The 24,148-nt window shown below is 42.6% G+C and overlaps 1 protein-coding gene across 3 annotated transcripts; it reads right to left on the bottom strand.

Moving 5' to 3' along the window:
- Positions 1-183: 183 nt before the first annotated feature.
- atp6v0a1a (ATPase H+ transporting V0 subunit a1a) lies at positions 184-23,180 on the bottom strand. Of its 3 annotated transcripts, none has more exons than XM_069148664.1 (22): positions 23,016-23,180; positions 21,142-21,313; positions 20,559-20,637; positions 19,819-19,916; positions 19,603-19,731; positions 18,678-18,757; positions 18,167-18,293; positions 17,991-18,073; positions 17,821-17,914; positions 16,114-16,326; positions 15,772-15,922; positions 15,350-15,489; positions 14,998-15,164; positions 14,815-14,905; positions 14,579-14,697; positions 14,271-14,487; positions 14,058-14,165; positions 13,839-13,946; positions 13,138-13,182; positions 12,486-12,603; positions 12,214-12,385; positions 184-10,504 (listed from the first exon to the last, which is right to left on the bottom strand). In XM_069148664.1, exons 2-22 carry the CDS (start codon positions 21,256-21,258, stop codon positions 10,411-10,413), a joined length of 2,550 nt encoding a protein of 849 aa, XP_069004765.1. In that variant the 5' UTR covers positions 21,259-21,313; positions 23,016-23,180; the 3' UTR covers positions 184-10,410. The 3 variants fall into 3 exon arrangements, with proteins under 3 accessions (XP_069004765.1, XP_069004766.1, XP_069004767.1); XM_069148665.1 differs by having other exon boundaries at positions 13,138-13,155; XM_069148666.1 differs by lacking the exon at positions 13,138-13,182.
- Positions 23,181-24,148: the final 968 nt, after the last annotated feature.

The following is a 24,148-nucleotide window of genomic DNA, read 5'->3' as shown; positions in this document are numbered from 1 at the left end:
TGTGATTGTGTTATTATTATTATTTTACATAGATTTTGGGTTGGTAATTCAACAAGATCCTGGTTTGTTTTTTCATCTGCATAATCTTTGCAGGAAGTTGCTTTACTTAAAAAAAAAAAAAAAAAAAAAAAAAAAGAGTAATGAATTTCATGGAATCAGCTTGTTAGCATGCAGACGTTAGCATTAAATTCAAAGTTCAGACTTTATTAATCCCACATTGGGGAAATTTAGTCGTTACAGCAGCGTAGAAACACAAAAAGGTGCACACAATAAGAACAAATTTGCAAATACGTATACATAAAATAAGACGGACAGACAGTTTCATGGCCGTTTCACTCCTGCTTACAATTGAAACATAAAAATCCCTTCATGCTTTTCAAACTGAAATGAGTGAATTGTTGTGCAAAGGAATGACCCTCCATTCACTTTTTTGTTGTTGTTGTTGCAGATTTTAGTGCAAAATCCAAACATCTCTATGAACATAAATTGCTTTTTTTCCATTTTTCACCTAAATTGTGGGAAAGAAATTGAATGAATCATGAATATTGTCATTATGATACAGAACAAACATCTTAACTTAGCTGGTCTTTAAGTATTTAACTTCTAGCCCTGGAAATATTTAAACATTTCCTAAAAGAAAAACTGATTCTACATTTACTTTACATTATTAACGTATCAGCAGTATCAGACAGTGACCCTCTGATGATTAGCAGTGTTCACTCACTAAAACTTAAGAATGCTAACAAAGGTCATTACCATTTCAGATAGTGACTCTCAACCTTTAAAGTAACTGATCGAGGTGAAGCTATATCATTATAGGATTGTAGCTACTAGTATAGGAGCAACTCCTTATCACAAGTTGGTACAAAAGGTCAGTAATTTAACCATAAAACAAGTGTTTAGAGGGCTGACTTCATAAAACTCTCCTCTATGTCATAAATACAGTCAGAAGCAAAATGTTCCTCTTTCTTCCCAATCAATGTGACCCTTCACATTAATCCAAGAACATCTCAGAGGTTCCTGAAACCTCCATGTTTGAGAATCACAACTCACATTTTTGTATCATCCCACCATGTTTCGGTGTCTCTGTCTAAACCCCTCTTGTGTTATCATCATCCCTTCTCTCCTTTCGCATCATGCTGATGATGAACAACAGTAGCTCTCAGTGTTTCTCTGACTGATGTCGATAGTTCATCTGTGTGTGTGTGTGTGTGTGTGTGTGTGTGTGTGTGTGTGTGTGTAGTCAACAGAAAAGGAGATTTCATACCAAAAAAAGATTACTCCTGAAAGCATCTGCTTTTCCTCCCAGTTTGTCTATTTACAGAAACAGAGTATCATAAAGGGAAAAAAAAACAACTAAAAGTCCTGTCTTGGGCCAGTCTTCCATAAATACCCAGCAGCCTCTCTGCACAGGAAATGCCAACATCCTATAAAGAGGAACGCAGAGTAATGCTTTCCAGTGGAGTAAAATTTCTTTCCCTTTCTTTCTCTCTCATGCACATGCTCGTGCTTGTTTACTTGTGTCAGGTTAAACAAAATCCCTGCCTGCTTGTGTCCTGAATTCTTGCTTTAATGTGCTCTTCCTCTTGCGGTCGGCACCGTGCCAGTTCACCTCTGCAGCAGCCAATAAGAAGAAAGTAGGGCTCCCTGCAGGGTCCTGGTCTGATGGCTCTTGGCTTGGATTGACTACTTCCCCCTAAAGAAAATCCTGCTGCTGCATGGAGCTGAGGAATGCCAGAAATGTTCATAACTGGCCTCCTTCCTTTTTTTTCAACCCTCGTCCTTTATGGCTCTCTTCCCTCCTGTCCTCCTTGAAGGGCTTTGTTTTCTCCGTGGGAGGTGATATTGTTTCCATACTGCAGCGCACACACATCCAGTGAGGAGGTTGATGAAGTAGCTATTTTTCAGAAGGACTCTCAGGATCAGTTCATTTGACTTTGATAGTTACGGTGACCATTAGAAGATGATTTAAGACAGATGTGGAGAGGGTTTGCACTGCGCTATCTGACTCTTACAGACCCAAACAAACACAATGGGCTGACCAAAACTTTCCTCTGGCATCCAGATAACCTGCTTTCTAAAACCTCCGTGGAAGATCTCTCTTAATGGTTTTTAAACGTTATCAGGCCGCAAATATTGCTTTCAAACACCACAGTGAGGCACATTAGTTTGCAAAAATCCATTAGTCTCTCTTGAATCTGTGTAACAACAGTCCAAAAAAAAAAAAAAAGAGAACGCTAAAATAGCAAACACCACTTTTCCTTGCATTATCCAAACCCTTGGCTGTAAGATGTTTTTGCTGTCGGTACTCACTAGGGGTCTCGTTTCGTGCTAACCAGCTGCATATCCTTAAGACGAGTCTGACAGAGCCGCCAGCCATCCTACTTTGATCCCTTGAGGTTTATGAAAATCCAGAGATGGTATTACAAAATGTAAACCTCTTGGAAAGCTGGAAAGGCTACACACTATAGTAAAGGTCAAAACATTCAGTTATATAACCAGAGTTGTTGATAGTGGAGTGGAATTTATGACTACGGCCTTCGCCACTGGTATCATAACTGTAATCAAATATGTGTTCATGTAAAGCACTTTTCTTCATTCCAGTAATACATATCAGGGTGGATGATGATAATATGCCGAGGGCCGCCCGATAAATAGTTTATCAAAAAGTTAAGGACGACATAAGGACTAGTACATAAGGTCCTATTAATTCATATCTTACCACACAGAGAATGACAGCATCAAAAAATTGCACGAAAAAGCATAAAGTACAACAACAACACCTCGAAGAACTACAAATGTTTTTAACACCGTTTATCCACAATACAAAGTCCTCAAAAATGGAATCAGAAAGAAATGTACGTCGCTTATCTCTTGGTACAAAGCATGCCGGGTACCACTCGATCAAAACTAACGGAGGCTACTTTCTGCTGCTCTACAAAACGTTGTGCCTTCTTCCACTTGATGGATGAGTGTGCGCTGCTTTATAACAAACAGTTTGACCGTTACATGAGGTCATGTGTTTTTGTACCCTCGGCGGTTCTTACAACAAAACGGTGTGATAAGATATCCTCCTGCAGCTTGGTTCTCTTGAAGCACAGAAGGGATGTGGCGCCTCGCTCAACAGCGCTTCAGCGGCGCATTCGCCATCCTTAGATTTCAGTTCAAAGATAATTTTTTTCTCGGCCAACCTGCTGCCTCCCTGAATGTCCTATTTCCATCACAAAGACATGAAAGGAGTGTCGGCAGCTTCTCATACGACGCTCCTCTCCATCTGCCCGACCTCTCGCTCCGGATGTCTCTCCCTGTCCCTTCTTAATGCTCTGCTTTCGTTCTCCCTGTCTCTCTCAATCTCAGCATCTCTAAGATCTCCTTCAGTGCACCAGTTTTCTCAGAAGCAGTTCTCCTCGTACTTTACATAATGGGGACATTCCTTTACGCTTATGTTCCTGATTAAACTGCCAATATAGAGTACACTGCTGTCAGAGAAGTGTGTGTGCATGCCTGCAGGTGTGTGTGTGTGTGTGTGTGTGTGTACTCGGTTTGGAAAATGTGGACCTTTCCAACTGTCTTCATTCATTTTGAGCGCTTCTCTCTTAACCCCAGCTCACCTTTGCATCGCAGACACTTACGTTTATCCTCTCTGATAATATGATGTACGGCGAGTCAAATAAGTTTTATTCTTTTAGGAGTGTGTTCACTCAATGTTCTCGGCACTGTTGCTCAAATTCTCCGTCATTCCCGCCAGATTCATTCACTTCTGCTGCATTCCAGCATCGACCCGAAGCACTTAGTACAAAATGTTTGCGAGGATTTTTAAGATCCACGTAAAGCCAATAAGTCCAAAGACTGTGGGCTGTTGAAGCTGATGGATGTCAGTGGCTGGTACAAGTGGACCTTCAGAGGGTAAAAACATTGTGTGTACGAGCCCTGAAATCCTGCAGTATTTCACGGAGGAAAGGCCAACCATGGCACATCAAAGCCTGGTTGAAATTATCCACGTTCGCTCGCTCGATGTTGACCAGGACGAACGATTTCTTTCACGTGTCCCAGAAGTGCTCGCAAAAGAAAAACAGAAAGAGAATCTCCAGAAGAGGCAAAACACTCGTAACCACTGGTAATGTGTTTCTCATGGTGGCGCATTCATAGCAGCAAGGGAGGCAAATGCCTTTGGTTAGGCCAAGCTATTTGCTCTGTCCCTGGAAACGGCTGAAGAACAACAAAAGCATTCTCAACAAAGAGTTGCAACGACCTGATGCTGATGGCTGTTTTTCTCCCGTCTGCGGTGGCCGCGTCCTCCCTCGGCGTGGGGGCACGACTGGCACACAGCACTGCTCAAAAAAAGCCACACAATAGCCACGGCTCGGCTCAAAGCGAACTTTTCAACTCCAAAATCTGGAGAGGAAACCAAACCAAAACAAGGGACACAGCTAAGTTAATCCTCAAAAGGTTCAGTTACAGTGTGGGTAAGCTCATGGAAAGAAACAATAACACTGCCAGTTCTGTTGTTTGGATTTTCAGGACCCGGTGCACATGATTGCCCCCTCACATGTACTTATAGTTACACACACACACACACACACACACACACACACACACACACACACACACACACACACTCTCTCTCTCACACCAGAGTACCCACAGTGAACTCTGTCCGCTGACTCGCTGCTTGGGAGGCCGTCCAGGTCTCAGATTGACAGGGAACAGATTCTGGTGGTCTGGATCATTTTTGAGCTCTTTATTTTCAACCCACAGCACGCTCTGTATTTACTGCAGTAATGGATCAGGGAGTTATTCGGAGAACACAAACACAAACTCAACCTGCATGGATTTAGACACGTGCTGAACTCGAAGTTTAAGTCTACTTTATTCTCCTCTTCCTTCCTTCATTCATTCGTTGCCTCTCTCTTTTTCTTTTTTTTTACATCCAAATGTGTTTAGACATCATGATGATTGTCACAAATTCTCGTGTTGCATTCGGTGTGAAAAAACAGAACTCCTCTCTCAAGCAACATTATGATGCTTTCTGCTGTTACGCATGAAGCCCAAACGTTTCCAAGACATCCGCTTGGTTTGGAAAGTTGGGAAATACTACATGAGCATTGAGTGGTAACCCCTCAGCTCCATGAGGCCGTACGCAGGGCTCGGTACGGCCTGGCTGACAGTGCCATCCCTTCAGCCACGCCACAAGCAGAGGGCTAACACGGGTCAATGTTTCCACGCTGAACAGAGATGCTGGGTTTGATCTTCCGTCATCGAAGTGGCACTCATACTGTCAATAACGTTTATCACAATGGAGACACGCTTGTATTTTTAATCGACACTCTCTCTGGCAGCAGCTTCCGGCTTCTTCAGCCTGATTTTGCTTGCGTTGGCGGTCTGAGCGGACGATGTTAGATTTGTATTTCTCACGAGGGTGCGGCAAAAGATTTTGAGATGAAGAGAGCAGCCGACGTTGCCCTTTTCTGTAACTTGGTGATATTTCGGTGGAGCTTACTGCCTCCGGGGATATTTTTGACGGTTTCCTGGAGTCTGGAGCGATTAATTAGTCAAAAAGTCAGCTGTCACATCTCTCTTACGCGACTCTCTCTCGGCTTTTCGAGTTATGCAACTCTCCTCCGCGGAGGAACGGAGCCATATTTGTGTGCGCCTGTGTGCTGTGTCGCTGTCAAGATTTTTTTTTTTTATATTGTTTTAAGCTTCCTGATGTAATTGGCCAAATCAGTGTGTGAATACAGAGCCTGGAAACAATCGCTGGAGGTCAGACAGGTCGTGGAAAACTGTTTGAAGAACAATGTTATCTGGAGACCTGGCGATTCAATCCCAACGGTGTGGAAATGGGCAAACCCTTCGAGTATGTGTCTCACCTGGACATTCAATTAGCTGCACTGACCTGCTTGTTATTCTTTCTGCAAAAAACAGTTTGACCCTCTGACAAGATGTCAATCTTGAATTCTGCCGTCAGCTGTATGTCAGGAGGGATCAAGACCTGAGCACACCAACGACTGTTTCAGATCTTTTTTTTGTTTTGTTTTTACAGAGTTTTAGAGAATCTGCAAGCGTGTAATACTTTATTTTTTTTTTAGCCGTGTTAGCGGTTTGGTTCACCGCTTTGACCCACACTAAAGTAGGTGACATCAAAAACTTTTCACGCAGGCCATCATTGTCTCCGGATGAATTTTTATTGACTTTCCTGATCCCCCTGACTTCCCATGAAGCTCCACCATCAGGTCAACGTTTCAATTAGTTCAATACTTTGGTTTATCAACGTTTGCAAAAACCGATGAAACTCCTGAATTAGCCTTTGAGGTCATGTTTAGTGCTCACCAGCAAATGCCAGCGTGCTAAAATGCTAAAAGATGAAGAATGTTCTACCTGTTCAATGTTTGCATGCTGATTTGGCGTGCAGCCGAGTTTCGCCTTGGGGTGTCTGTGTAATTTACTCATGTTGTGCGGACATAAATCTGTCAAGACAGTCACATTGCAGGGATGAACGTCTCGGGACGTAAATCATTACATATTAGCACGAAGACCTGGTTTAAGGTTCGTGTTTCAGTAGGTTAACGGAAAGGCAAGTAGTAGTTAGAGTTAGGATTAGGCAAGTATAGTTAAATCTAGTCTGTGGGAAATGAATGAACTGTACATCATTGCAACGCCCCCCCTGAAGTGGAAATACGACCGCGTGTGCGTAAATAAGCCGAGAGGCGTGTTGAATTGGACGTAGCATGGGAAAAGTGGGCCTGTCTTCAATCAACTTTTACATAATCTTATGATGGCTTTCAGGCAAGAGTCATGAGCATTTACTAACTTGGTTCCTTGTTTTGAAAGGGGAATTTGTTTCGTCTGTCAAAGATTTAGCATCAAAGATGCATAATCTATGAATTTTTCCATAACAACAATACAGTGAGCTGTCCGAGCTGGTTGTTAATGTCATTTGTTGGCTTTACAGTCTAACTCTGGGCATGGAAACCTGTGAGGACAATCTAGAGCTGCAAAAAGGTTTATTCTCACTATCAATTAGCCTTATAACAATTTTTTTTTTAAATTAATTAATCTGCTGTTTGGTCTTTAATATCTCAGAAAATGGCAAAACATGTTGGCCAATGTTTCTTTAAGCAGCTTAAAATTATTTGTTTTGTCCAGACCAACAGTCTACAACCAAAAGACATTCAGTTTCTTATCATGGAAGACAAAAGGAACCAGAAAATATTCACATTTGAGAAGCTGGAATCAGAGAATTTTTGCATTTCTTTTTCATTAAAAAAAAAAAAAAAAAAAAAGCCTCAAAACTAGTGGGCAATTAATATTTTGTTGATCAACTAATTGACTAATCAACTAGCTTTACACCTGGAGAGGGAGAGATAAATCCTTCTTAAGGATGCATAAGATGTTAGCAAAAAAGCTCAATCAGCACAAATCCAGCAAATCCAAATTCATGAGACATTGTGTAGTTTGGGCTCTTCAGGCTGCAGAGACTCAGCATTGTCATCTCACATAACAGACTATAATATGGCTCTCATAACTCTAGTAATAGAAGATCGCGAATCCCTGTTTTTATGTGCGTGGATCAGGAGGACACCGAAGGTCCGCAGCATCGAAGCAGCTGCAAAAGCATCTCTCTTATCCCCAAGAAAAATTGACTATAACCTTACAAGAAACACAACATTCCTAAAGACACTTTTCTGCCAAACTAAAGTGCACTCACTGTTTGCCTAAGATAAAGGAGCAAAATAACAAGCTGGGTCTCATTGGGATTTTTGCTTTGAAACGGCAGAGTTAAGGTCTCTGGAAGTGTAAACACAGCAGGATTTCTGGGGCTCTTATGCAAGCTGCGCTCACCCCTGGTTGTACATGACACACTGGGAAATATCAAATTAAATGAGCTTTTCAAAAAAAAAAAAAAGAAGGCCCCCCCCCCTTTCAAGTGAAAAGAGAACATGATGTTCCTTATCCCAGGGTGGCTGAAGGTTTTTACACTCAGGCCTCCCAAGTTGCTCGTGAAGAGACAATAGTTTAGACTTTGTGTTGGCAGTGACACCTCAAAACAATACACCTCATATATGTCACAATTTTATTTTGTTTCATGAACCAAATTAAAGTTGTCAAAAGTAACTGGCATGAACATAAACTAACATTTAGTTTACTCAAGTACAATATGAGATACTTGAACTACTTAAGTGTTCCCATAATCTGCTACACTTCTAATCCATTACATTTTAGTTAGAAGTGACTTTGATTCAGATTAATGATATAAAACATTAAAAAAATATATAATATTATCATAAGTTAAGATAAGACTTTGATTCCAAAGCTATCCAACAGAACATAATTCAAAATAGTCCGACTACAACATTAAAGTGATGCACACTTTAATCAATCCATCAATCAATGCATCAAGTGAACCATTTTGCATTGTGAGTGCTCATATTTTAAAGCTGATGAGTGACTTCTACATGTAACAGAGTATTCCTATACGTATTACTTCCCTGACCTCCTCTGAATTATTAAAAAAAAAAAAAGTGTGACTGAGAAAGTAGAACAATCGAAACCGGTGGCGACACAACTGCCTCGAAACAGAACCGCCTTTAGACGGCTAGACGGTCAATCACATAAAGATAAGTGACATGTTTAAGAAAAGGCCCATTATGTACATAATACATGACTGGGTATCTATTTCCAGATCATTCAGTGGATGTAATTTCCCTTTTGTTTAACACAAATTGCCAGTATCCCAATTCAAGCACAAAGTTAATTAATAAAACAGGTAATCCAAACAATTGTCAGAAAACATTTCACAAATGGCTGCAGGTGTTTTAATTACAGCTTCTATCATAAAGGGGGGGGGAAGTTTTATTCTTATTTCTCACACAGCTGCAACTGCACGTCCTGTTCAACAGCACCACCAAGAGGAACGATAACATATACAGAGACGAAGGGTTTAAATTACTATTATTAACTCCAAATGCATTTTGTTGTAAAATTAGGATTTCACTTTTATATCCTTATTAATTTTAGCTAAAAATAATAATTATTTTGTTTACATGGCCTGGATCCAACCCTGCAAATCAGTGCTGAAAAGTACAAAGTACATTTCCTCACATACTGAGGTATTCAATACTTCTAGTCCACATTTCATTAAAGGAATTTAAACTGTAAAGTTATTTTACAAATTAAGACTTTACCTACCTGAAATATGAATATGCTGCTTGACAATGAATATCAGTGATTACCCTCGTCTTATATTTATAAAAATATAAGTGTGTAGAAAAGAAATGTAAGAATATTCAAACTTTGTTTCTAACATTTTCTAAAATCGTCAACAATCTGCTTCGCGTCTGCTCATTTTGAAAAAGGATTTAAATTTCAAACAAACATATTTTTCCTACACAAAGTTTTAAGATCCATTATCTATAAAATATGTAAGAAAACACCTCAAAGGATATCTTCAGGATAATGAGAACTTTTGATGCTTTAAGATACTCGTGTAAATTTGTTAATGTAGGTTTTAGAAGGCAGCACTTTTAGTTGGAACACAATATTGTCACTGTACAGTGTTAATCCCTTTTCTTTAGCGTTTTCTATTATTGCAGCAGAAGCGCAAAAGATTACAAAAATATAACTAAAAACACAACAACCAGCTCTTTCCAATTTATTGATCAAGATGCACGATAAGTATGGGCGCTCAACCACTTCTGGTTTGCCGCTCTGACCCCCCCCCCCCCCCCCCCCTTCTTAGCGTGACGATAACATTAGAGATTTTAACATGCGTGAAAATCAGCATAAAGGAACCAAAATCATACACAAGAGCGTTAACTGTCCACCAATGTGCTCCACTGCTACAGAACACCCACCTACAGATGCTTCTCTTTTACTCCAAACACAAAGGGTATCTACGGAGAAGTTGGTGCACGACGGAGGGGGAACAACAATTATACAAGAAAGTAGGAAATTCCTTCTGCTGCTCTCTAAATCTGTAAGAAGACATTTTCATATGGCAGATTTTGTTTATAATGATTCGCAGTACAACACTCCCACAAAAGAAAAAATAAAGGTTATATAAAGACAAAAAAAAAAAAAAAGATCTGCATAAATAACACTTAACTATAAAACACAACATAAAAAGACTTCACAAGGACAAGACACAACAGATCAAAGGCTACTTTAAGGAATGAACGAGTGACTGGTCATTTCTGATGTTCCAGATTCGGATTGTAAAAACTGGGAGAAGTTTAAAACAAATTGCAGTCTGACAGATAAGTCTGATGATGAGTGGGGAGTGAGTCAGAGTTATTGTAACACCAGGAGAACGTTGAGACGGCATGACGAGAAAAAAAAAAGAAAGAAAAAACAAAAACAAAACAAACAAAAAAATCACTATTCAACACAGATTCTCAGACGATGATGAGCTCACTCATCAAAACTCCCATCCAGGATGCTTTCGAAGGTGAAGGGGAGGAACTTAAAGCCCTGGCCGGTGTAAAACTTGTTCTGGAACTCCACCCTGCGGAGAAAATTAAAAAAAAATTGTTTAAAAAAAAAAATTAAAAAATTAACCAGGAAGCCTTTCGTACATTCGCAGCCTTGTCATGCGCACGGCGATGATGTCCGTCAGGTCGGGTAACGCTGAGCGGAGCACTCGCGGCTTCATGACCTCTGTGCTTCATTCCACAGTCTGCACCCACGCTGGCGGGACGCAGACACCCAAACCTCTTCCCTTCTGGAAAACGATCGGGCTCTATTTTTAAAAGGCCGACGCTAAGCGACGGCAGGATGACCTTTTAACTGAGGAGCCGCGAATGCCTGTCATTGCAGAGCTCGTACAGTAGACGAGGCGGGAGAAAGTCATTTCACAAAATACTATTGTACTTAACCATTTTCTGGAAAAAAAAAAAAAGAAAAAAAAATGCTCGAAAATACTTCAAACGGGTCCCATGAGGGTTTCAAATTGTTTCCAAAAGGTTCCCACGATTTTAAAAAAGGTTGAAGGTACCTACAAGTATTAAAAACTGAATATTTTTCACATTTCAGATGCCATTTTCATCTTTTATCTCACTTGGATTCATTTATTTTACAACCAAAAAAAAAAATAGCATTTTATTTACTGTTTTAAGTCACGCTTATACAGCAGCAGTAAGTCTCCCAGGCATCTCAGCAACTGCAAGTCAATATTATGATTAGGGATATATATTAGCGTCCCTTTGTTACATAACTACACCTGATTGGCCTTGAAGGCCATTTGTTGAAAGCACACTCGCAGCATTCCTGCGTAAAGGACAATTATAGAAAAGCGCAGACGTGCTCTGTCAATGAGCCAGTGGATTATGAAACCACGATGACATTCAGAAAAGCCAGACTAAGACATTCATGAGGGGACAACAACGTCTCAGCCTTGCCATTCCGAGGAGTCGCAGGCTGCTCAAGACACAACAGGCACGCGGCACAAAAGGACGGAGCGACATTAAAAAGAGACACGGGCCGGGAAAGACAGCGGGTGACTTGGAAAACTGCAGTTTGTTAACTTCCAGCTGGGAGTTGACCGCTTGCACCGGAGTCGCCTCGCGAGAGGTTGAAGCACTTTGGTCTCGTAGGTGCATTCCATAACTGTTTGTTACATAACGCTTTGTAAATAAGCAGTAAACCCGTCATCTGGATCTTCTTAGTTTGGTACTTGGTGAAATGATACTCAGTTATACCGGTGTGTGTAGGAGCTCTTTCACTAAATACAGTGATAATGCTGTTGTCGTGACAATTAATGGAAACTTAGGGGGCGTGTTCAGCTGACCCGTGACCGTCTTCGCCTTTAAACTTTTTCTTAAAACTATTTGTCTCTTCTTTCCAACACAAACAAGCCAGCTGAGGTTTCATAATTTGACAGAAACCGTCTGAAATAGTGATGAATTGTATAAAGTGACTCCAACAGCGTCTCCTCTGCCCGTCTGTGTCTGTGCACCCCGTGATGGTCCCTTTAGAGACAGTAAGGCAGTAACCAGTTGCAGCCTGCAGGTGGAGCTACAGCGCTGACGTTTGCAGTGCGGCAAGCGTTTGGCTTTAGAAGAGTCCCACATAATTTAAAATACACCGACATCAAAAAAAAAAAATGCACTTGAAATGTATTGAATTAAAAGGAAAAAACCTAATTGATAATATTGAGAAATGCACACTTACAAAAACATAATTCAACAAAACACGCACACGATACTAAAAACTTACCAGTGGAGTCGCAGCGCGTGCAGGAAGGCGGACAGGCCTTCCATAATGAGAAGAATGGTGACTGTGAGAACTGCGAAGAAGAAGAAGACTACCGACAGAAGGACGAAACCCCCGAAGCTGCTGCTGGAGAGGCCGATGTGCATCACCATGGACCACAGCACCTCCGACAGCTCTGCGCACCGCACAAAAGAAATCGCACGCCGATATTTCACTGCCGTGACGGCGATTCGTCTCGACGCACGTGTGCACATCGGTGGCGGTGTGTGACTTACGTGCGTGGGCCAGACTGAGGGCCCAAAGCCTCAGGTATGAAGCCGTGTTGGAGATGCAGCCCAGGCAGTACTCGATGGTGTGAATCGCCTGATGCACGGCCATGTCCGCAAAGTTGAACTGTGGGTAAACGCAGCTGCGTGTCAGCGTGAAACTCTAGGGAACGAGCATCTCGGCAACGGGGCCCGAGGTCCACAGAGGAGGAGTCGGGTTCATTGTAAATGCGTGATCGGTCAGGTAATTGAAAGGAAAGCCGTTTGTAGATCAGCGACAACCCAAACAAATTAGAAGAATGCATCGTCGTCTAATGACCCTGTGAACCCCAAGAATCAGCTGCCCAGCTGATGCCTCATGCACATCACCGATGCCTACTGCCGCGCGCACACGCGCACACACACACACACACACGCACACACACGCACACACACGCCACCTGACGAATCCCTGCAACCCATTTTAAACAAGACACGCCTGGAGCTCGCCAATCGCACACCGACTAACACAAACATCCACGCACAGTCACGGCTAAGAGCAGCAGACAGTGGTTGACTACAAAGCGAGGGGCAGTTAAAGACAGAAGAGCTACACATGCACGATGACAGGAAGGGGAGAGGCTGCTGGGTGGAGGAGACGCAACATGAGCTCCTGTCCTACCTCTTCCTCCTCACGGGCCTTGAAAGCAGGTGACAAAAGGCAACGCTTGGTTATTGACGACGACGACGACAACAGACACACACACACACACATGTATATATATGTATATATATATATATATATATATATATATATATATATACATACATATATATGTGGACAGACAGACAGCAATGGGAGAAACCAGTTACTCATTTTAAAAAGAAACAGGATGGAGAATAATTCACACGAGCTGTCAGATGATCTTCAAAATACAAAGATAACCGTATTCTTTCTGTTTGAATATGAGGGCCGTGTGAAAGCTCGGCAGGAGGGACAAGAAAAACCCGACAGGTCGGCACTTTCCGAGAAAATACATTTCTCAACTAGCAACTGAAGAAACAGTAAACTGTAGCACCAAGTAAACAACAAAGTACATCACACTTCTTCAGTTTAACCTCTCCATAATATTTTGAATAGCTGAAGGCTGAATAATAATAATCATCTTAAAAACAGAAACCCATTAGGTCTTGGTAAAACTTTTCGCCAAAGCAGATCCTCATCCATAATTGATGTTCTTGGTTTCCACAGTGGAAGTGGAAACATAAAGTATCGATTTCTGCTTTAGTGACTGAATTATTCAAAGGTGTGATACGATCCAATAACCTGCGTTTCCCCAGACCACTACATCAAAGTTAGTGACGAGAACAGGTCTGTTTTACCTCCGGTTCTTCCTCAAAGTGCTGTGAGAGCTGGTCGTGCTGGATGATTTCAGCCTCGTCATCGGTGGGCCCGTTGCCCACCCTGATTCCTCCAAAGTTCTGAGTGCTCTGCGGGATGGTTCACAATGATACCATGAAGCAGATGAGTCGTCAGTCGTCGTACTTATAACTGCATTGAAATATGTGATTTCGGAGAGCGGCAGATTTGCTTCATCTTACCATGTTTTGCCGCCACAAATGCTGTCTCCGCATAACCAGGGTTTTTACTATTAACATAACGGGAACGCACGCCAAGGCGATCACCACCAAGAGCGATTGGATGACCGCCTACAAACCCACCGGAAAGAGAGAGAAGGAAGCAAAAGGACAGTGAGCTTGTTGCGCGAGTTCCAGGACAAACAAGACGTCTGGAAGTAACTGAGCGTGTCTGACCTGTCCTCTGTAGAGAGGTTTGTTACTGGGGTCCTTATAGTTGAAGAGGAACATGTTGATGAAGGCGATGAGGAGGCTGGGAGCATCCCTGGAGGTGCGTGCATCATATGAGATCCACTTATAGAAGATGAGAAGGGCCAGGTAGCCGAACAGGCTGGCCATGAAGACGATCTCTGGGATGAACCCAAAGTAGATATTCAGGGGCTTCTTGAAATACCTGCAGACAGCCGCAAACGACCGAGCGGTCACCATGGTAACAGCGGACAAATTCAAAGAAAAGCACATTTACGGAGGCATGGGAATCTCACAGGTGGTTGAAGAGACTGAGAGTGACTCCAAACAGCATGTGGATGACTCCCACGATGACAGACATCTTCATCTTGAAGGAGTTCAAGAACGTCAGCTTGTTTACGGCAATGTTCCAAATCTGAGAGACGACACGAGGGAAATATCTGGTTACACAAGCAAGCAACACACGACTTGGAATGACTCAAGCTAACGTGTATTAGTCAGAGCAGTGAGCCTAGAAATTGCAAAGATTTACCGGATCGATGCCGATGGGGTACGGCCCTTTGAACACTCCATCTACTATCGGGTCCAGCTGCAAAACTCGATTGCCAGTAAGTGTGTCAAACCTGAACAGGATGAGAACACAGGTCAGTTTTCACACCAAACACCGAAGTCTACCGAGTTAAAGCTCCAGTCAGCGGCTCCCAGCGACACTCACGTCCAGTTGCCTCCTCTTTGAGGGATGAACATGGGCTTGACACTCCATCCGGAGCCAAACACGTTTAAGGACTTTGAGAAGCAGTCGTTGTAAATGATGCCGGTGTACATGGAGAAGATTCCCATCAGCAGGATGATGTAGCGCCCGGCGAACACCATGGTAAACATCTGCCACAAAGAATTACACACAAGTAATTTCAATCTCAGGATAAAAAAAAAAAATTAAAAAAATGAACATACATCTTTAAGCATCGTAAAAAATGAACAGGGTTTGTAAAAATGGCTGCAGCAGGTCCTGTGCAGCTCAGGATCTGAGTGTAGGGCTGATGAGATGACCATGATGGGATCCGTACCTCATTATCGTTCTTCTGGGCCATCAGCCTGCTCTCCCTCACCACGAGGTACAGAGCAGCACAGGTCATGAGCACCCCGTGGCCCAGGTCACCGAACATGACCGCAAAAAGGAAGGGGAAGGTGATGATGGTGTATGGCGCTGGGGACAAGGAGGCAGGCATCATGTGAGAGGTGGAGGAGGGGAGGTGGAATTGTACACGAACAAAAACAACAACAAATGAGAGGAACATGTCGTGAGATGCAGCATTTCCCAACAATGCGATAACAGATGTTACAGCAGCTTCAATACAGCAGAGGAAACAGACTTTTTTTTTTTTTTTTTAGATGACAAAAATGAAACGCCTACACAGATGAGGCAGCTATTGAGGGACAGCGGTCCAAGGTTTAAGAAAGTTCACAAAGGTGCGACACCGGCGCTCACCTGGGTTGATCTCGCGGTAGTTGCCGATCCCATAGGCATCCACAATGTTTTGGAAACCTGAAGTGAACTTGTTTGTCTTGTTGAAGGTGGGCGGGGTCTGTTTGGTCTGCATTCGGTTGAGGATGGAAGGCACAGTGGAGCCGCTCTTCTCCTGAAGGGCAGAAAACGACATCATACGACATGGGGACGTTACGGAAATGGAGTAAAAAGCCAAACTAGAAAGTCTGGAACAATACAACTGCCCGAACACATCCTCAAGATGATAACGAGGCGAGAACCTGTCCTGAGAGTGATCAATATTATTTCCGTGGAACAGCGACTGTGTGGTGTTGGGTTACTCACCGTCCCTCTGCGCAGGGCGAACTGGATGGAGTCCAGGTCGGAGACGGGACACCACACCTCGGCGATCAGACACTTCTGAGTGACGTCGATGTTGCAGAGGTTCAGGGTGTGGTAGATGGCCTTCATCTTCCTCACCTTGATGAACCACACTCTGACTGTCTTGGCTGCAGCCTGCAGGACCCTCTGTCTGTGATCCTCCGTCTGGTTCAGCACCTTTTGGGGCGCCGGAAGAGAGCGGAGACGGTCACAGCAGAAACGACATCTTGTACATGGGTTTTTATTTGGGTCTTATGTTGTTTGTTTACAGCTCGTTGCTATGGCTGCCTTTGTTGGATGGAAGACTCTTTAAAAAAAGGAGAGTTTGAATGTCATGATTATTTCAATAAAATCCCTGGTAGATCATCTTGACAATTATGGGAACATTAAGCTAAAAGTGACATCACAAATCCCCAAAAGAAGCCAATATCCATTACTACCAACTACAAAAGGACCCGAGACTCCTCATCAGATCTGACAAACTCCTTGTTACCAGTATCCATTTATTAAAACATCCTCCTAAATATAGCTCTATAGAAACCAGCATTTTCTAATTACCAATCATCAGCAACATTCACCCTTCATTACCCATCAAAAGGAAACCAGCAGCTGTGTGAATTATAATCTCCAACACAATCAGATAACCAAAAATAGCAGCAGGGTATCATACATCCTGAGATATTCACAGAGACTTTACATTAACCGTCACAAACAGTGAGCGTCAAAGTCCCGTTACAAAGTCCATTAGGTGTTCCCACAAGGGACACGAGATACACCCAGGTATGCCTGCCGCATGACTCGCGCATGACACCCGGCAAAACAGCGGGATATTTAAGCCGAGCGCTGTCTCGCCCCGTTGCCGTGGCGACGTCCAAACACCGCTGATCGCTCAACGCTCTTTCCTCATCCGTGGCGTTCTGTCACTCAGCTCTCGCACCCGAGCAGCGACGACGACCGTAAGTAACGCAGCATCCACGCGCACATACCGAGACTCGCATTCCCCGGAGTGCGGAGCAGCGAGAGGAGGGCTGCTGATTCGGCATGTTAAGTGTCAATCATCCGTCTCGTACGAGTTCGCATCTGACACCGTGACTGACAAAGTGAAGCGGCATGTGGGAAAGACTGGAGTACAACAAATGTGACCTCCGTGATATACGAGTCTGTGAGACATGATGTAAAAAACCAAAAAACAAATCCCACACGGACACATTTTTCATTACAGGGCAAAGATGCAAGACGGGCCTCTGTTGCAAGGCTGAAGGGTTGTACTCCATTTTGCAGTCGATGTTAAGCCACTGGGGAGGAAGCTACACTGCAGGCAAAATAACAACAGTGCGGTTTCTTTGGAAATATTCTGCACGAGTGGACATTTCTCTGGGCAAAGCTCCAAATGCTATTAAACCAAACGACCTTTGGTATTATGGTATTCATTAATAACTTAACTGCTTAGCATAAAGTTACAGTGTTGCCTGGAGTCTGAACTACAAAGAGGAAACGTGTTACTATCTTCAAGCCTTATGAAATTTCCTCTCGGTTTTCAACTGAAAACCATCTTGCTGAGGAGACGAAAACCAGAAGAAAAAAAAAAAGAGAACAGCTCAATTCTGTTTTTCTGCAAGGCAGTGTTACGCAGTCGGCTCTGAGCGGGTGCTTTTGTAACGGCCTATTTACCATTTGGAGGTCATCAATGCGAGCGTTCACTCCTGCCAGCATCTCTTTCCTCTCCTGGGGGGTTTCTGGACACGGGTACAGCGTTGCTCTGAATCTGAGGACACGAGAGAAGAACAGATGACGTACAAGAACAACATATGAATTGAAACAAATGTTGCTGACTCACTTACCCCTCACAGATCTTCTTGACTCGAATCTTCAGCTGGTCTCCCTGGAAAAAGATCATGAAGACAGACTTGTGGACCTGGTCGCCCTGTGGAAACATAACACAGTTAGGAATTCACATAGAAAACTTCTCAGGTTTTTCTTTTTTAAATGCTACTGATCATAAGTTTAGTTTACTGACTGAAGCTGGGTCCTCCAGAGGATCTTCAATATCTGCCTGCCGCAGGAACACATTTCCTCTGCAGACTCTCCACAGCATCCTCTCAAATGTGGGAATACGCTCCCTGCCAATGACTCCGGCTACAAATCTAGAACACATGGAAAGATTCTGCAGCTTTATTGTTGTTCACAAAATATCACATGAAAGATAAATAACCATCTTTGTGTCGTTAGTTGTCCCAACAACGTGGGATGCTGTTGGTCGAGTGTTGTCCTAATCAGGGTGATGGCGTTGACTGAAATGTCTTCACTGATAGGAATTCCATTTGTTAATGTGGGTTTCTGTCACCTTTGCTGCCCGTCTAAGCCGGGCAGCCTGAGCTGGTGTGGGAGGGGATTGTGTTGTTGTAACACTCCAGTTTCAGACACAGATGGTCAGAGTGCACCGAATGGAAATCTCCAAGAATTAAAAAAAAAAAAACCCAAACGGATTAATCTTCTTAAATGAATGAGGAACGTAAAAACAGACTCACCCTAGTCTGAGTGGAGCTCTGTTTGGCTCGTTGGGATCCAGGAGTATGGACGACTCCTCAAGTAAACTGGGATCCTCCATCTGCAAGACAGACACTTAACAAATCATTAACCTGAACGCCAACACAATTATAGCTGAAGCAGCATTAAAAAGTACACACACTTCTAAACACTGCTGCTATAAAACCTCTGATGGTTTATTAGCATTAACGCTGAGATTTGGACGAGAGAAGCACAAGAAGCCAACGAGTGTTTGTCTACTAAGTAAACTGTGACTTTTCCCAGTTAATGTCTGAACAGCTGCATGTTTGGCTGAATGATTCACCTCAATCAGAGCTCATAACAACTTGAAAAAGATGAATTAACATTGTAGGTCAACACCCGGTGACGCTTGTGAAGGTGATGAAGTGGAAGCGATGTCGGGCAAAGGTGGAAAAGCAAGGATCTGCTCTGTCCAATGAACAGTTTGAATCAGGGTATACGGCGGTGGAATTACAGCTTATTAACTGATGTGAACAAGATCATGTGAGCAACTATAAAAGATCACGAGTTCAAACACCTTTTGCCAAAGCAAGCAGCAATAACTGCTCTATTGTGTGTGTGTGGGAGATCAGTGCAAAGAGCTTATCAGCACAAACCACCAATGCAAACTGGAAATAACTACGTTTAAACTGAAAATTGTTTTTTTTTTCCTCTCTGCTACAGTAAATCAAAAAAAAAAAAAATTTCATTAAGTTGAACTTTACCATAAAGAATGAAAGCAAATTAACAATTTGCCACTTTAACCTGCAAAGGGGTTGTAAAATGTTACAACCACAAACAATTATAAAAGAAAGTCATACTTCGTCTTTCAGGCGACCACAACGTGAAGATAAAATCCCACAGGATGTTGTTTTGTAAAGCCTGTGTGAGCAGTAGAAAGCTGACCTCATCAAAAAACTGCTGCGTGCGACGCAGAATGTGCTTGAGCTCAGTCAGTTCCAGGAAGTTCTTCTTCAGGGCCTCTTGGTTGGTGTTTATTTCCTTCAGTTCATTCTCGAGCTTTTCGAACGTGGCCTGTTGGGAAACAAAATCAAGAGGTGTCAGCATAGAGGGAGGCGGCTAACCACGGAGCTCGCTGTGATCTTTAGGAGGCTTGGTCACCTCGAGGTCGATCATGTCCCTCGGAAAGGGGACTTCGGGATTCTCTCCTGTGTCGACGTTTGGGATGTTGGCCTTCTTAATTTCTTTTTCCACAAACCCTGTGAGAGGGAAGGGACATTTTGTCGGGGAAAAAAATATGAAGAAACAGGGTACAGGTATGAAAGTTTCAGCTGGATAAAGAACCATCATCCTCATAAGCAGAGTAGTTGTTAACCATCTCTCTTTGTAAGGACCTTAACATGCTCTAAAGGGTGGAAATTAAACAAATATGACTTGGTTTGGTACAGAAGACTGACTGGCAGCACCGTTTATTCCCACCAAGGCTGCCACTAACAATTATTTACATTATCGATTTGCTGTTGGGTCTTTAAAAGGTCAGACAAGTGTGAAAAATGTCGACCCGTTTTTCCTGAACCCAAAGTGAGGCCTATAATGTCTTGTTTGGTCCTGTCAATCCAAAACCAAACGATATTCAGTTTATTGTCATGGAGGACTAAAGGAACAAGAAATATTCACATTTTAAAAGTTGGCATCAGAGAACTTTTGCTTTTTTTTCCCCCCATAAAAAAAATGACTCAAAACTAAATTAGTCTTTCATCAAATTAGTTGGCGAATCATTTTCTTATCAATCAACTAATCATTTAACGGATCAACTATATACTACACTCGATGAAGATCTATTTTTCCGCCTGTCATGGAACAGACAGACGTCCTGACAAGAAATATCTGAGCTCACTCACTGAGTTTACGATCCATCTCCTCACATCGTCGTACTTCATTGACAAATTTTCGCTGGAACACATTCACATCAGGATTTAGCTGCAAGATAAAAAAAAATAAAAAAAAAAGAAGCTAAAAACAACAGTTAAACAACGGTTACATTTCAAAAGACATGATTAAACAATCTTGAAAGTCTAAAAATGTAAAAACATCCCTTTCTATATTTATTTGTAACATTTATAATTTATTAAACTGGAAGAAGAAGTCTGTCAGAGATGTCGGACGATGTCAGAATCTGACCAAACAAAGAAGACGCCACTGCTGATGCACACAACATCTCTGTTACAGCGCATCATGTATTCAAGCACAAGGCTTCCCTCAGGACTCGTCAGGAATCTCACACGTGGAACGAAGAGTCAACTGTGAGCGCATGATGCAGAAGGCATGCACTGTCTCAGCACTGTTACTGATGTGGTGGTTTGTCAATTTCACAATTATTATTAATTGGTGTTTTTTTGGGGGTTTTTTTGTATACGTTATGCTGTAGGTAGACAGTAAAAGAAACCAGGCTGTAGTTAACAACAGGATAATGAGTGGACTCACATCACGAAACTGCACCATCCCGATCTCCCCCAGTTCACTGACGCAACAGTAGGCAGCTTCTGACTGGAGGAAGAGCTGAGCCAGCGTCATCTCTTCGCTTCTGAAAAGCTCTCCCATGTTGCCGACTGACGCGAGTGCTCAGCGCCCTTAAATCAACCGGGACCTCTGGAAACTGAACATCCATGTTGTCTGTTAGTGGCACTCAAATGCTGACATAGTTTGTTTTTTTTCTCGCGAAAACACATTGCACGATGTATATCTGACACTCCTCCAACAAAACATTCGAGATCTGAGAAGTTCTACATTTCGCATGTTTCTCTCCGCGTGGCACCTCGGTGTGAGGACCACTAATGAAGAAGGGCCTATTTCAGTTGCGTGTTAGTTTAAACACAAGTGTTAGAGCAGGGGTGTCAAACATACGGCCCGCGGGCCGGATCCGGCCCGCCAGGGGGTCCAGCTCGGCCCGCCGGATGACTTTGCTAAGTGTGAAAATTACAGAAAGACATAAAGTGCATTTCTATGAGAATATGGAGGTTTATGAGTACAAACGTTTTGTAATTTTTTTTTTTTAATCGATCCAGTAATTGCTTCAAAAACAGCGTAAATGCGACGTCTGCTCCGGAGGCAGAAGCGCTCGCTGCGAGGGAATCTGCAGAGGAGAGCCCAGGCAGATAAACAGTGGGCTGATGTCTGAGTTTTTGGTCTTTATGTTTCTAGTTTATTATAGAAAGACCTTAAAATAGGGTTTATCATCCAAAAACCTTCACCAATGATTTAAACATAGAGAAATATTGTCGTTATGTATGCGTTATTATGCTACGATTTTACTGGTCTGGCCCACTTGAGATCAAAGTGGGCAGTATGTGGCCCCTTGACTAAAATGAGTTTGACACCCCTGTGTTAGAGGCTATAAAGGGGGGGGGGGGGGGGGGGGGAATGGACCAGCTCGGCCTCAGGGTGATCCCGTGATCAGAGCAGGACTGCAGCAAATGTGAAACAGTTGGATCTGCAAGACTGCAACACCATTAAACGGATTTTTAAGTGGATTAATTTTTCTATGGTGGGTGTAAAACACGTGTCGCATTGCTTCATTTCAAACTAAAAAAACAACAACAAAAAAAAAGGTGTCGATTTTTGTCTGAACAGGCTTGCAGCTAAGCAGCAAAAACCTCCCGTCTGTAAAACGACCACAGGGCTTATCTATGGATTACGAGGCAGCACGTGACCTGCAGCCATGTAAGCTTCAGTATTGTGACAGCAGCTCCATCAACTCCCAGTGCACGTGTAATACCCTAAAAATGTTTTTAAAAAAAGTCTTAAATGACTTCATTTAAAATGATAATAGACACGTTATGTAACCGATTGAATGACAAGCAGCTGCAAAGACCTCAGCGACGTCGCCTGACTAACGGAAGGCTCCACCTGTCAAGAGATTCAACAGGTAGCTCCTGATAAACCTCCCCGACGGGTCCCTTTTCTTACATCGGTCCACCCGAATTACTAACATCATCACAATGCGACGGTAGTCGATGAGCTAATGAGCTAGCCTCAACGTTGGCAAAACAATATCAACATTAAATGACGTTGGTCATTTAGATTAGCAAACCGTTTCCTAGTTCAGGATATTAAAACAGCAGTAACGTTTAACTTCTTTTTTTCTTTCTGACGTCTTAAGATCAGACTTAACCTGAGGCTAGTTAGTTTGCAGTTAGTTTAAAGCTAAAAAAAAAAAAAGGAGCTAACGCTAAGTTAGCACACCTGTTGCTCAATGTTTAGCTCGCTTAGCCCCATAATAACAACAACAACAACAACATCAACGCTGGAAACACATTACTTTAAACACCGCTGTACCCTCACTTTATCGGTGTCCTTACCGTTTCGGTGGAGCTCTGCCCTCCTCCTCCTCCTCCTCTTCGCTCCCGGTTTCCTCTCTCCTGTTTATTGCGGACTGGTCGGTCGGACACAGCGTCGACCTTTCGAGGCGGAAGTATCCCAGCAACACGAAACCGATTGATGTTTTCTCCGAGCCGGAGTCACATGACCGCGGATCAACCCCGCCCCTCCCCCGCCCCTCCCCCCCCCCCCCTTTGTTTATTAAAGCTTTTTAAACGTCACGAACGGCAAAGCGGATGCGCGCGCTGTCGTCTACCTTGACGACTCGCGCAAATGTTGTTTTACGCCGCCTAGCGGTCGCGTGGCGTAACTACAAGGCCACGCGATGTCCAGAAACAATTGGACAGAAACAACAACAAAAAAGGTCGGTAGGTATTTACTTTATTAATCCCCGAGGGGACTTTTTTTTTTTTCGCTACAGCAGCATACAGAAGCAATAAGATAATAATAGAAATAATAGAATAGAATAATAGAAAAGCAATAAAATAGCAGTAAATAGCAGTAAAAAAAAATATAAAATGCACGGTATATACAGTACATTATATATCTATATCTATATATATTATATACAAACAAACCATAAACACACCAAAAAAAAGGTGTCCTTCAAGAGGATTTGGCACTTTGTATCTACTCTTTCATATATTTGATTAGGTTTTTGTTCTCATTGAAAAACAGCAACAAAAAAAACAAAAAAACTGGAAATATGAGATTAAATTCATGGGAAAAAAAATAAAATAAAAATGAAAAGGCCAGTACCTGATAAATGTTAAATGTTTAAATTTCACGTGTGACATGCAGAGAATAAGCATTGCTAGCTGCCATGTTGGCACCCATGTGACCGTCGCTGCTCTTCTTCCGGGTTTTCCCGAGGCCCCAGACGGAGGTCAGGAAACAATTTTTTTCTAAACGTGAGTATTTACCGAAGAATTGTCTAAAATGTATTAATGATACTGAAACATATATTAAGGATATTAAGCTAACTTTTCTGCATTCACGTTGACTTGACATATTTTAATGTAATGTAGTTTCTCTGTGCGACCACTAGGTGGCAGCACAAACACGATTCCAAGTACTTTAACTTCACATCACAAAATATCAGTAAAATAGTTAT

The sequence above is a fragment of the Embiotoca jacksoni genome, unplaced genomic scaffold (assembly GCF_022577435.1).
Source record: "Embiotoca jacksoni isolate LCO1_2020_lvr unplaced genomic scaffold, fEmbJac1.0.p SCAF_15, whole genome shotgun sequence".
NCBI classification, from domain to species: Eukaryota; Metazoa; Chordata; class Actinopteri; family Embiotocidae; genus Embiotoca; species Embiotoca jacksoni.
This window is presented reverse-complemented; position numbering and strand designations above follow the sequence as displayed.

What these genes read in the sequence shown, in the direction of transcription:
- atp6v0a1a (XM_069148664.1), bottom strand. Translation starts at nt 21,258, where the DNA reads ATGGGAGAGCTTTTCAGAAGCGAAGAGATGACGCTGGCTCAGCTCTTC. An exon ending in ACCCCATCGGCATCGATCCG is followed by an intron (nt 14,698 to 14,814) that starts GTAAATCTTTGC and finishes GTCGTCTCTCAG; the next exon opens with ATTTGGAACATTGCCGTAAA. An exon ending in CTCAGTCTCTTCAACCACCT is followed by an intron (nt 14,488 to 14,578) that starts GTGAGATTCCCA and finishes GGCTGTCTGCAG; the next exon opens with GTATTTCAAGAAGCCCCTGA.